We start from the raw sequence: 15106 nt of genomic DNA on the forward strand, positions 1-15106 counted from the left end.
CCGACTTCAAAAGTTCATCTAAAGGATTTTGTACTTTGCAAGAACACTGCGCCCATGTAAAATATTGGAGAGCTATTAGTTAGTATATACTGCTCAACAGATACTGTCTAACTAAACCTGATCTGGGCATAATACACCGTTCCCTAAACTTAAAACTTTTCTCTTTCAGGAATCGTAATGCTCTGATTTTCTTCTGCTCTGAAATAAGTGTCATTGGCTTGAATCCCCCAGTCAGACACGCAGTGGAAATGAAATGCAGCATTGTACAAGCAGAACCCTTCTCACATTGTTACTGTCTCAGCCCTAACTGATCTAATCAATGACACAAAGCATTCACATTCTATAAACGCCCATCAAACCATCCCTTCTCCTGCAATTGGCGGAGGAGCAGTGTGGGAGGGTTGAGCGGGCGATCGCTGATTGGCTGGCAAGAGAACAGTGTCAATGTTTAAGCAGCAGCGTGAGGTGAATAGAGTCAGTCAGTAAAGAGGCATTTGGAGCTGAGCTTGGATGTGACACAGTGCAGGATATAAAGGATTAAAGCCACAACTGTTGAATTGTACAGACTGCAATGGATTTATATGCATTGTATTTGTATAGGACTGACTGGAGGAAGCATCTGTGCTCCCAGCTGCAATGAGCCAGCATAGAAAAAGCCAAAGGCTCCCATCATCCCTGCTGCTGCTGAGCTCTGTGCAGCTTTCTGTAGTGTAAAGAGGAGACATGAGCTGGACACTTTGGAAGTGACTTGGAGCTGCCCATGGTGCTTATACGTGTGGGGAGATCAATTCTATCTGGCTTTGACTATTGCACTTGGCTGCACAGGCTGTGGATAGAGGCAGCAGCAGGCGCCGTGTACAGCCCATGTATAGCTGGGACTCTGAAAGGTAAGTGCAATGGATCATTCTTACCTTCATGATATAAGAGACCACTGTGTGATGGTGACAATCTGCATGACTAGAGCCCTATGTGATGAATGCACTGGAAAAGAAATGCAGCCTGTGTGGGTTTTGATGCTAATTATTAATCAGATCATTTTTCTTCTTTTTTCTGGATCTGACTCATGCAGTTATTAAACATCTGCATTCTGCATGTGTCATTCATGTGTAAAGGGCCAACAATTGTGTGTGTGTGTATGTGCAATATGTGTAGGCACCAGATAGAACTGACTTCCAAATGATAGAAAAGACAGAAATGCAGGAAAGAAGAGAAAAAGAATATTAGAGCAGACGGGTATAGAATAAGTGGACATGTGTGTATATAGTGTGCATATAGTGCATAGGTGGATATAGTCTATAGGAGCACCTTATTTCAAGGGTTGGTCATGGATGATTGCTTTACATTTATTTCAGACAGAAAATCTATGTGTCAGTTTATATTTAGTGGCTATTTTTTATCATCTCTTTGAATGCAGCAACTGCCTGTTCCTATAAAGTGTGTTTTCCCCGTTTTCCATTTGTGCATCCAGCCATGCTTTGCCTGTTGATTTGATCTACTGTAGGGAATGAGAACTGAAAATTAACTGAATACTACTGCTTGTAAGCCTATGCAGCTACACGATTTCTTGGAAATAAATCCTCTGCTGTGAAAAGAATAAAGATGAATAGGGGATTGTGATATACAAAGCCAAGATGCCATTATTGAGGTTTTCTTTATTAGAGATATACTAATTGTTCTATGCCGGATAGATGCATTGTGTTCTAGATAGAATGTGCTGATGTCTGTGCACACCACAGACTTTAATTTTCAGGATACAGTTTTTGCTATGTTAGTCTAGGACTAGGATGCAATTTCAAACAAATCATGTTTATTGCAAGCAAGATGTGCATTATTGCATCTTTAATAGAGATTTGATATAGGTTGTAATCATAACTGCATGATAATGATAAGAAGATAGACATATATTACTATGATGTTGTTCTTTATTGGACTGTGGGGACATGGTATTTAAATGGTTCTTTCCAATTAATATTTTAAAAGAGACAAATAGCATAGGCGGGATTTTGAAGGATTGTCTTTCCAGCACAAAAACAATCACTGATTTAACCCTGCCTGCCTCCTCTGCTATGGTCCATTTGCTGCTTATCTAACTGCAGGTGTTTTTAAATCAACAGGTTCAAGGAACTGAGAAGAGGAGAGTGAAACAGCGAAGACCCTTTACATACACATTTGGGGATGTACCTTTCAGTTTTATTGTTATTTTTTTTGTGGGCTCCTGCCCTGACTTTGAAAAACTTAAATTTTTCTGTACCAGAGGAGGCAAATCCTGGAACCACTGTGGGCAATCTAAGCAACGATGTAAAGCTGGGCATTTCAGACAGGGGCAAGAAATCAAACTTTAGAGTATTGGAAAATTCTGCACCGAACTTGATTGATGTAGAACAGGACAGTGGGCTAGTATTTACCAAACAACGGATTGATCGGGAGACATTGTGCCGAAGAAGTTTAAAATGTCAAGTGTCCTTGGAGGTCTTTGCAAATGATAAAGAAATATACATGATAAAAGTGGATATCACAGACATTAATGACAATTCACCATTTTTTCCATCTGAGCAGATTGATATTGATATTTCAGAAAATGCCTTCCCTGGGACAAGATTTCCTCTAACCAGTGCCCATGATCCAGATTCTGGAGACTATGGCTTAAAGACATATGTCATCAACCATAATGGATTGTTTTCGTTAGATGTAAAATCCAGAGGGGATGGAACAAAGTTCCCTGAGCTGGTGATAGACAAACCATTGGACAGAGAAGAACAGAGCCATCATAACCTAATTTTGACTGCTTTGGATGGTGGCAACCCTCCAAAATCTGCCACAGTCCAAATAAATGTCAAAGTGATCGATTCCAATGACAATAGTCCGGTGTTTGAGGCACCTTCATATATGGTAGAAATCCCAGAAAACTCACCTTTGGGTAGAGTTGTAATTGACCTCAATGCTACAGATGCAGATGAAGGCTCCAATGGTGATGTTGTATACTCTTTCAGTGGCTATGCACCAGACAGAGTCCGGGAACTGTTCTCTATTGATCCTAAAACAGGGGTTATTCAAGTAAAGGGTAATCTTGACTATGAGGAGAATAACATCATTGAAATTGATGTGCAAGCACGTGACCAAGGCCCAAACCCAATCCCTGCCCATTGTAAAGTTACAGTCAAAGTGATTGATAAGAATGACAATGCTCCATCCATTGGCTTTGTATCAGTCCGTCAGGGAGCGATTAGTGAGGCAGCACCCCCTGGCACTGTTATCGCCTTAGTGAGGGTGACTGATAAGGACTCTGGCAAAAATGGACAGTTGCAGTGTCGAGTTCTAGGCAATGTGCCTTTCAAACTGGAGGAAAACTATGATAATTTCTACACTGTGGTAACAGACAGACCACTTGACCGAGAGACACAGGATGAATATAATGTTACCATAATTGCCAGAGATAATGGGAACCCGCCTATAAACTCAACAAAGTCTTTTACTGTTAAGATTTTAGATGAAAATGACAATGCTCCCACCTTTAACAAACCATTGCATATCTTGCAGGTTTCTGAGAATAATATTCCTGGAGAATACTTAGGTTCTGTGGTAGCACATGACCCAGATCTTGGACATAATGGCACAGTGTCCTACTCACTATTGCCTTCTTATGTTGGAGATGTATCAATTTTCACCTTTGTCTCAGTCAATCCCAGCAATGGTGCAGTTTTTGCCCTTCGATCTTTTAACTATGAGCAAACAAAATGCTTTGAATTCAAAGTCCTTGCAAAAGATTCCGGTTCCCCCCATCTAGAGAGCAATGTTACCGTGCGAGTGACTGTACTGGACGTCAATGACAATGCACCAGTTATTTCCCTTCCAGTTTTACAAAATGACACAGCTGAAATCTATGTCCCAAGAAATGTAGGTGTTGGGTATGTAGTGAGCACAGTCCGAGCTATAGACAATGATTTTGGGGAAAGCGGTCGTCTGACATATGAAATTGCATATGGCAATGAAGAGCACCTCTTTGAGATTGATCCTGTGACTGGAGAGATTAAAACTCTGAATCCATATTGGGAAGAAGTGTCACCAATTGTAGAGCTTGTCATCAAGGTGACTGACAATGGAAAACCAGCACTTTCAGCTGTTGCAAAACTCATCATTAAATCTTCTACTGGATCTCTACCAGAGGGGGAACCAAGAGTCAATGGAAAACAACACCAGTGGGATATGTCTTTGCCCCTTATTGTTACTTTAAGCACAATTTCTATTATACTGTTGGCTGCCATGATCACAATTGCAGTCAAGTGTAAAAGAGAAAATAAGGAAATCAGAACTTATAATTGCAGGATTGCAGAGTACAGCCACCCCCAATTGGGCAAATGTAAAAAGAAAAAGATAAACAAGAATGATATTATGTTGGTTCAGAGTGAAGTAGAAGAAAGAAATGCAATGAATGTCATGAATGTAGTAAGCAGCCCCTCACTTGCCACATCACCAATGTATTTTGATTACCAGACCAGGCTCCCTTTAAGTTCTCCTCGTTCAGAAGTGATGTACCTCAAGCCTACATCTAATAATCTGACTGTTCCTCAAGGCCATGTTGGCTGCCACAACAGTTTTACTGGACCAGTGAGCAACGCAACTGAGACAACATCTAATCGGATGTCCATAATTCAGGTATAGCCACCACCCTTGCTCACAACTAACTGGCATCAGTTGTCATTATGTTTATGTTCATGCTTTTTGCATTGCTATTCTTGTATAGTATTTATGCTTACATTGTTGCAAAATATTTTTGCGGTATAGGCTGCTGCTGTTGCTTATGCATATAGCAAATCGAAGCACACTTTTTTTTTCTGTTAACAAATTTTCTTATTTGTTTTCAGATGTGGTTGAAAATAAGTATTGGGCTGTAGAATGCATTTTAACTTGTGGGATATAGACTAGTGAATCATTTGCAGAAAAATAGGTTTATAGCAATGTTTTTCATGTATACTTATGTGAATTCAGTGTTACTATATAGAGAAAATGCCAATTGCTAAAGTATAGAGGAACTGGTGGGAATGGATGTGCCCCTGTATTGCAGCCATATACTGGCTTTGGCTATGCAGAGCCTTGCAGACTTTCTGATCACTGAAGCCTTTTCTCCTACTGGTTGCATGACAGTCTCAAGTGTTATTCATACATACCTTTATATCATAGATATGCATTTCTGTATATACTTTGAACGTGACTGACCTCTGGACAATTTTAAAAGAGATGTGATTGTTTTGAAATTGCTCGCCTGTGGTCTACCATGGAAACAAATGCTATTTGTATTCTCCATTATATTCCTTACTGCAGTTGGTAGTTATATAAAGAGCTATGACAGCTGGGCTTGTATTTTTACAGGACACAGCAAACTATTAACCCTAAAATAGGTAATCATATCAAATTGGGGTTCAATAAATGTTGTTTCCTTACCAAAATCAACAAGTTTAGTCTAATGTATTGTCATGAGTCCAGCATTCAATGTAAATGGAAGTCATAGCAGTAACATGTAGATGTTGGTTTTGCAATAGTATCCTGCATGCATGCACTCACAGCTGCACAGCCATATGTATGGAATGCTAACTAATGTAACAGGTGGATATTTAACAACTACATACCCAACTTTCTACTAAATCTATCTATCTATCTATCTATCTATCTATCTATCTATCTATCTATCTATCTACCTATTGAGCTATCTATCAGCCGTCTATTAGCTATCTGTATTTCTCTCTGTGATGTATATATCACACAGATGATCACTCTCTTGATGTTATCATAGTACCGGCTATAACAGCTTAAAGTGCTGCTAATATAGTGAGAGTACATTATATCTTCATAGTGAGAACACAATTGTACCCTGAAGTCTTCAGGCAGAACAGCAGTCCTTTTACATGGTTAGAGGTGAAATGAATAATAACATATTGTCTACATAACTGTGTAGAAGGCCTGAAAATGTATAAAAAGCCTTTAGCCCACTGTACAGCACTATTTTAAGGGTGAGTGCATTGGTTATACTGTTCATTAGGTTCCAACTCTCATATTAATTTAATCCACAGTATTGAACTTATGACTTATTGGTGGTATTGATCTTAATCTAAAGAGCTATGACTATAATGGTGATTCATTACTTTGGTGACGCAGTTCCTGATACTGTATGTGTAAACATTGTAGTTGAGGGTATTCATCTATTCTGCTTCACATCCTCTTTACATCCTGCAGGAATAGGCTGTTGATGTTGAAGAGCTGCTGGGGACTAGATGTAGCTCTTCCTCCCTTCCCCCGTGTTGATAAAGCCTTACAATATCCTTCCCCCTACGGTTCTGTTATGGAGTAAACCAATGAGATCATATGTGTGTGTGTGTTTATTATCTTACAATGTTTCAAAAATCACTGAGTCAGTTTTTGCACCAGTCATTTTCGCTCCCTCCCCGTTGTGTTTCATATACACAACATAACATATACAGTAGCAGATACATACAAATGGTTTTCTGGCAATGCTATTGGGCATGCATGTTACTTCATACTGTACCTGAGGATGAATGTGCTTTAAAAACAATAGAAAAAAACTGCACCAGAAATATTCCTTTAACCCATCTCCTTTAACAAGGAAACGTTAGGAGATTTACAGTTTAGGAACAAAGTTTTCCAGATAAAGTTTGTCTTTGACAGGTTAAAGGTTTTCACAAAGGACATTTCTAGGATGTTTCTTTCTGTGCGATATCAATAGGTTATTCAGTAGCTTCTTCTTTAGAAATCCATTGTACACTACCAAATAATGTAACCGTCAATAACAATTCTGGACCAGAAAACAGTGGGAATGACACAGTAGCTAACGTGCTCTAGGAGTGGCTCTTATAGAGATAACACTTAATATTATCCTTCATGTCTTCTATCACAAGGAAGGGAGAGCTTCTTAGTGTCTGCTGTCTTGTATCTAGATGTAAGATACTATGCTGTATAAATAATGGGGCTTCTACTTCTATACGCTGTGATATTGGCAGTAAGTTTTGAGATTTTGAGATTGTATATTACAAGCTTATGTGGTAGATGAACAGTGTATGGGATGCTTAAGAGTGCATGGGATGTAACGTGGCACTGGGATGTACATTAGTATATGTGGGTACAACACTTCTGAAGGTATAGAGTGTATATATATATATATATATATATATATATATATATATATATATATATATATATATAAACACCTGATTGCATGGAACCAAGCACCTGTTATTAGCAGTATGTCTGAATTGTTGAACATAATACACACCAAATGGAAGCCATCTCTCTTCAAGCATTATAAGGTGCATATCAATACTGTATTACTGTTGGGTGTGTGTATATATATATATATATATATATATATATATATATATATATATATATCATAAGACGGTGAACAGCTTAGCTCATTGAGGATCTGATATAGTTGCAAAATGTTAGTTTAGATAACAAGAAATGGCAGGCCTCTATCAACACAGTACTTTGCAATGTGCATATCTGGTCATATTTGTTTATTAACTTTTGGCATCTATACATTTGTATAAAAGGTATAAAAATAAAGATTTTATACAAAGACATTTAACATATATCGTGCAGGGGTAATCTGCTATAAAGTTGAATTTTCTCTAATGAGCATTAGTATTATTATCTAATTGTCATTAGTTGCTCACATGTACATGAGTCACAGAGGCTACACTCAATGTACAGAATGTGTAATACTCGTGTATAAGATGTCTTCCCCCAGTATTGTCAGTGACTTACAGTTACTAATAACAGGCTGCAATAGAAGGGCTGGGTCTTTACAGAATCATTTATATTCATGTATTGACATGATCATAACAGACACTTGTCAAGGATGTAAAATATGAAGGATCCCATTTTTTTCCCCTATGTATTTTCATGCTGCAGATCTGCCAGCACTAGGATAGAAATTAGCTCCGTCACAGCTGTAATTATATAGCAGAAATAGCACTGGGGGCTGGTATATACAGATCTGTGCATGCATTGGAGTTGCTAGGTTTTCTCCCATCCTTATTAGTTGTGAATGTTAAATATGGAATATAGGCTATGATTAATGATTACACCTAATGACTGTAAGTGTAGACTATTGTGTCTTTGTCTGAACTGGAAGGTGTAATGAAGATCCTGATTATTGTATTATGAGTGGTGTTATTTTATTACTGTCAGTGATCATAGAGCTGGGCAACCTGGTCTTGCATAAATGATACCAAGATTTTAGGAAGAATAAAATATTGGACACTATTAGTGGATATCGGATGCTCGGATGCATCTTGATCTCCCCACTTATTATTTATGATAAGGTTTGTTACTCCTTCCAGTCAAGAGAAGTAATGCTAGCCTTTAGTTAACCACTTCATAAGCTTTATACAGTTCTCTGTCCCTAGCTAGGAAGCTAATGAAATGTAACCTTCTTCATTAATTTTCTTATTGTAAATGCACCGTAGTGAGCATTAGACTATACCTATGCATATACCCTTCAGCAGCCTATTATACTCTTCAGCAACTTGTGTTATGAAACAAGATGAATGCAGTTAAAAACAATCGCTGCATCAATAATAGTGGTTAGAATGAGAGTCAGATTTAGTCATGGCACATTAGGCTTTAAGAGGGAAATTAATTGCTTGCTCCTATAACCCCTGAATCCTAAACCTTCATGCATCGGACCAGATCTGACTACAAACCTGTGTGGAATTTACTGTCAGCTGGGCCTTGTAGAGTATATATCTGCACTGCATCATAGCCCTCTTCAGCTTGCAAAAGGTTAAACAGTTAATGCACCTTGGAATTGAAATTGATCTAACCCTGGGCACATATGCAATTGGTTTTCATGGAAGACAGATTAAGATTTAAAAAGGTAGCCAAAGCCAAAGGGAAATACAAATGTAACACTTCTAAAAAAAAAATCACCTAGGAATGTTTTTTTTTTTTTTTTAATAATTAAATAATGGCCATGTGTAATTGAATGCTAATGATAAAAGAAAAAATAATAATTAGAGAATATGATGCAATCTGCTTCTCACTATCATACGTTTATTAAATCAATCTATTTATCTATCTAAATATATAGCTGTAGATGTGAATATACACCCCGAAATATTATCTGCGCTTCTCTAATAAACACCTATTGAGCTGTATTGTCACCCTAGATAAATTATGGGATTCATTTGCAGCTCGTCGCAAGCCGCATATGCCTGTTGTGGTTCATCATGTCCCGGCACAGAACGATACTTCTTACCGAAAGCCTTGAAAAAAGTAAATATAAGAGCTAAAATGTAGTAGACACTACATGCTTGTGAAAACCCAATACCTTATGGCAATATAAGCTCCACTACCAAGTATATCACTGTGAAGCAGGATGATGAAATATTAAGCAGTACAGGCAAAATCCAGTAGGTGGCAGTAATAAGCTGATCTTTATTCTTAGGCTTTCTTTTAAAAAAAAAGGAAAAAAAAACGAGAGGTAGAGAGAGAAGGAGACAAGAAATTAAGTCAGTCAAAGAGAAGAACTGAGAGTGAAGGTTGGCGTATGGCAAATGGAGGATCACAGGATTTAAGACACCTCTAAACTGTTGAATTTTACCAACTTGCAATGTGTTGCTTGCATTTTGGTGTATTCCGTTCCAACATTTCTAATGTATCGTAGAGCAGAGTCTTCTGAATGCTGTGAATGAGCGATTGAAGTACCAGCACGAGCTGCTGCAGATTGCAGAAATAGCAGCGTTTGGTCTAGGACTTAGGAAAGAATAGCAGATGGGGAAACAAATCAACACATATCTCTGCCTTTGGAATGAATTATCTGTGCTTTTCCTGCTCAGAATCTGATCTGTTATTGTACTCACAAGATCAGTGGCATTTACATGCACAGCAGCTGAAGAGAATAATTAATACTCGGGACTGGTTGGATAACTGCTTTTTGTATATTCACTGCCTCTTTCCTGCAAGGACACTGGAGTAAGTAGAACCATTTCAAGCCTTTTTATCATCAAACCTGTAATATAGATATATATATGTAGCTATAGACAAGGGAACCTTTATCAGAATGCTTTGTAGAGCAAGATGCCGAAATGCCTGGCTCACAGCTGAGATGTTTACAACTCTGAGCTCATTCTACTGATGGCAAAATGCAGAATATTTCATACAATTCAGTATGTTTTTTGTGAATGGTGACTCCACATTTTAACTTACCTCTAAAGCATCTATTGTTTTTGTCCCTTGGCAATGACATGTTATTCACAAGCTCTTCAACGTTTCTCATTCAGAACGAGTAGTAGTCACTGCGGCTTTTGCTTTAATGTGGAGTCCATTGGGGATTTGCAGCTATTGATTGCTTATGTTCATCGTTCACAATAATATTGCAGAAAATTCCCCAATTTTTGGACATAAGTTGTTATCGGGATTTTTGGCCCTGATGAATTGTGTGTTGAAGAGCACAGGAAAGCAGTCGTAAAGGGGATACGACAGAAGTGATGAAGAGAAAAACAAAATAGGGAGCGTTAAAGGAAAGCTAGCTATGAATGCTGTAACTGTTCTCCATGCAACTGTGATTTTTCTTCTCTGTGCCATTCTATAATCTGAGCATCCAGCCATGGTTTGCCTGTTGATTTGTTCCTGCCTGCAGAATGAAAACTGGAATTTAACTGAATACAATTGTCAGTTGTAAGCTGATGTGGCTACTGGCCTTGCAGAACAAAAAAAGCCCAAGTGTGAAATGACTGAAACCAAGCCGTGATTATAATACTCTGCAATTGATGATCAACTTTGATGGGCCCTTGCATTTTGGATTTTTTCCAGATAGCTTCCAAATCCCAATGTTATTCAATATTCATGACTTTCTGCTTGCAAATAGAGATAATGTGAAGTAAAATACTAAATGACAGTTTTTTAAAAGGACATCTGGCAAGCAAAGCGAAATGACAGTGAAAGCACAGAAGCTGTTTTGAAATATCATTCCATATTATTGCCATTTTTGGATACTTGGAAACTACTTTGAAATCCTCTTGCATTCTGAAAGCTGTTTGTAAGGTGTTTGTGTCCAACGCCTATGCTATCAGAGGAACAATTTTTCTCCCTTGGTTCTCACAGTGCATCAGAATTGAATGTGTAGATTGCAGTCTGTCTAATCTTCTTTAGTAGAGATAGTTATCGTCTGCTCTAAACCTTCCAAGATAGGAAAACTTGATTTTCTTGGAAATTGAAATCAATCTCCTAATACTGTCATAACTGCCCTCATGTGTCAGCTTGCTGGGAGCTTATCTTCTGGATTAGTTTTTAATTTAACGGAGACTGTACTGACAAAACAATTAGTAAACTGATAAACAGACACCCATTGGGATGTACCGCTTTGTATTTTTTTACTTTTTCTATTGGGTTTCTGTTGAAGCTTTGAAAACTATAAACTATTCCATTTCAGAAGAAGGGGGGTCTAGAAATGCCATTGGCAATCTTAATGATGCACAACTGGAACCACCTGATAAAGGTAAAAAACCTAACTTTAGAGTGTTGGAGAACTCAGCTCCGCACCTACTGGACGTTGATCCAAACAGTGGACTGTTGTACACTAAGCTGCGTATTGACCGAGAGACTCTGTGTAAAAACAGTCCTAAATGTGTTATTTCGCTGGAAGTCTTTGCCAATGAGAAAGAAATATGTATGATCAAGGTGGAGATCCTTGACATTAATGATAACACACCTAAGTTTGCATCCGACCAGATCGATATTGATATTTCAGAAAATGCATCCCCAGGAACGAGGTTCCCATTGACTACTGCACAGGATCCTGATCTGGGTAGTAATGGCTTAAAGACATATAAGATGAGGGGGGATAGTGGTTTATTTTCTTTGGATATAAAATCCAGGGGTGATGGTACAAAAGTTCCAGAGTTAGTTATTCAGAAAGCATTGGACAGAGAAGAACAGTCCCATCATACACTTATCTTATCTGCCTTTGATGGAGGTATCCCTCCTAGATCAGCAAATTTGCAAATTAACATTAAAGTTATTGATGCCAATGACAATAGCCCAGTGTTTGAAGCAAAATCCTATACTGTTGAAATAGCTGAAAACTCCCCTATAGGTAAAATGATAATTGACCTCAATGCTACAGATGCAGATGAGGGCACCAATGCTGATGTCATTTATTCATTTAGTGGTTATGCTTCTGATCAAGTGTGGGAGCTATTTTCAATTGACTCTAAAACTGGAATTATACAAGTCAAGGGTAACATAGATTATGAAGAAATTGAGATGCTTGAGATTGATGTTCAGGCAGAAGATGAAGGCCCCAATCCTATACCTGTGCACTGCAAAGTGACTGTTCTTGTTACTGATGTCAATGATAATTTCCCATCAATTAGCTTTGTGTCAGTCAGACAGGGAGCAATAAGTGAGGCCTCACCCCCTGGAACAGTTATTGCTTTAGTGAGGGTCACAGACAAAGACTCAGGAAAAAATGGACAATTCCAGTGTTGGGTCTTAGGCAATGTGCCATTCAAGCTAGAAGATAATTATGACAATTTTTTCACAGTGGTGACAAGTAGACCCCTAGATCGTGAAATCCAAGATGAATACAACATAACCATCATCGCTAGAGATAACGGTAACCCATCTCTTGATTCAACCAACTCGTTCTCTGTAAAAATTTTAGATGAAAATGACAACCCCCCATCTTTTTCTAAAAGTCTGTATGCACTTCAAGTATCTGCAAACAATATCCCAGGAGAATACCTTGGTTCAGTCCTAGCACAAGATCCAGACTTAGGACAAAATGGCACCGTATCCTATTCCATCTTCCCATCGTACATTGATGGTGTTTCCATCTATACGTATGTCTCCATCAGTGCCCGAAATGGCGCCATTTATGCTTTGAGGACTTTCTATTATGAATTGACCAAATATTTTGAGTTTAAAGTAATCGCAAAGGATTTAGGATCTCCCCATTTAGAAAGCAATGCCACTGTGAGAGTTTCTGTACTAGATGTCAATAACAATGCGCCAGTCATTGTATTGCCAACCTTACAGAATGATACCGCGGAGATCTATGTGCCCAGGAATGTGGGCATGGGATACATTATAAGCACTGTAAGAGCTATGGACATTGATTTTGGAGAAAGTGGAAGAGTAACTTATGAAATCATTCAAGAAAGTAAAGAGCACCTCTTTGAGATAGATTCAGTTACTGGAGAGATAAGGCTGCTCAATACACATTGGGAAGACATTGCTCCTGTAGTAGAACTGATCATTAAAGTCACTGATAATGGAAAACCTTCACTTTCAACTGTAGCAAAACTCATCATTAAAGCAAATTCAGACTGTATAGGATGTTATGAAGAGGAGGGGAATGTTATAGGAGAACAACGGGACTGGGACATCTATTTGCCCGTCTTAGTTGCTTTAAGTGCAATTTCCATCATTCTTTTCGCTGCAATGGTCACAATAGTTGTCAAGTGTAAAAAGGAGAATAAAGAAGTTGGCCCATACAATGGCAGAACTGCTTATAGCTCTCAACCAAAGCTAGGGAAAATGAAAAAGAAGAAAATCAACAAAAATGATATAATGTTGGTGCAGAGTGAAGTAGAAGAAAAGAATGCAATGAATGTTGTCAGCTGTCCCTTATTAGTTACATCTCCCATGTACTTTGATAGTCAATCCAGACTTCCTCTCAGTTCTTCTCACTCAGGAGTGATGTACCTTACTCCTACTTCCAATAATCAGACTGAGTCTCAAGGAAATGTTGAGTGTCACAGTCAAAACAGTGATACAGGACAAGTGAAATCATCAGCTGAGAATACATCTACCTGGATACCATTAACAAAGGTAGGAGCAATGTCATTTAGTCTAATATTCATTGTAGACTTATTGGGAAATTTATCAAACTGGTGTAAAGTAGAATTGTCTTAATTGCCCCTAATAACCAATCAGATTCCACCTTTCATTCTGTGAGGAATGAAAAATTGAATCTGATTGGTTGCTAGGGGCAACTAAGACAATTTTACTTTACACCAGTTTGATAAATCTCCCCCTTAGTGTACAATACAATCTATGTGTTATCACAGTAGATACAGATAGATAGATAGATAGATAGACCCCAAATATAGTTCTTGTTTGCCGGTTCTCATGATTGTTTGTATCTATACAGGGCTTGCAAACAAGTCTCATCTCATCTAGTTCTTTGTGTTCTAGTATATTGGCTGTTTTACATAAAGTCATTGGCTCACTAAGTCATATGTTATTCAGCATTTATCTGTTGCACATCCAATATCTTTCACTATAGTTTCTTAACGTTCCAGTTCCCCTTTGAGAAGAAGGATTTGCCTCGCTGTTTATAAATAAAATAAATGCCCTTGACAACTCATTATCTACAATGCATTAAAGGCCTCCTTGATATATTCCATTCAGTTAGATCCAGGTTACTGTGGTACATTGTTTATGCTGTTTCTTGAGTGTGACTTGGAGAAGATCTGTAGAAATGTGGCCTATTGATGGTCAAAAACAAAACAAAACACCCAACTATCCTTGTTAAATCATATTGCTAGGATAAATCAGTCAAGTGGAGTGAAGTCAGTTCTGGAAGGCATTTATAAAGTTGTAGATTACAATTATCTGCAACAGTGGAATATAAAAAAGCAAATACATTTCATTCTCCAGCATTACATTAGCACAGCAATAGTTGGCTTGTCAGTCAACACAAGACTTATGAATTGGCTGATAAAGCATTAGTGAGCATTACAGCTAGACTACAGTACTAGTGATACATTTTAAAGGGGTATTTTTCATTGGGAAATGAAATAATGAAGAATACATTCTATATTAATATAGCATGGCCCTTAAGGTCTCCGCAGTCATTTATTAGTAACCTTTATTATTTATCACTAATGGATGCAAAACATGTGCTGGTGATGTGATAATTACACAGCTGGTAGCATATCACACGACCAGGATATAGGTAAATAATGATGCCCCCTATTTACTGACAGCAAGCAGAGACCTTAACAGGCATGAGGAATTTGTGCAGAAAATCATAAAACATTTCATTATGCAATGAATAAGTAAACTGTTTGGTGAAACTGTAATG

At 38.0% G+C, this 15106-nt stretch overlaps 1 protein-coding gene across 2 annotated transcripts in view; it reads left to right on the forward strand.

Annotated features, from left to right (window-relative positions):
- The first annotated feature begins 493 nt into the window (after positions 1-493).
- The window catches only part of PCDH17 (protocadherin 17), a 160865-nt gene continuing 146252 nt past the window's right edge, over positions 494-15106 (forward strand). The window contains exons 1-2 of one of the 2 annotated variants that reach the window (XM_069970589.1): positions 494-887; positions 2115-4653. In XM_069970589.1, the coding sequence (XP_069826690.1) occupies positions 2176-4653 (2478 nt within the window). In that variant the 5' untranslated portion in view covers positions 494-887; positions 2115-2175. Of the gene's footprint in view, positions 888-2114; positions 4654-10486; positions 13849-15106 lie in introns of those variants that run through there. The other variant, XM_069970588.1, reaches the window with a different exon arrangement.

Source organism: Dendropsophus ebraccatus, chromosome 5 (genome assembly GCF_027789765.1).
Source record: "Dendropsophus ebraccatus isolate aDenEbr1 chromosome 5, aDenEbr1.pat, whole genome shotgun sequence".
NCBI classification, from domain to species: domain Eukaryota; kingdom Metazoa; phylum Chordata; class Amphibia; order Anura; family Hylidae; genus Dendropsophus; species Dendropsophus ebraccatus.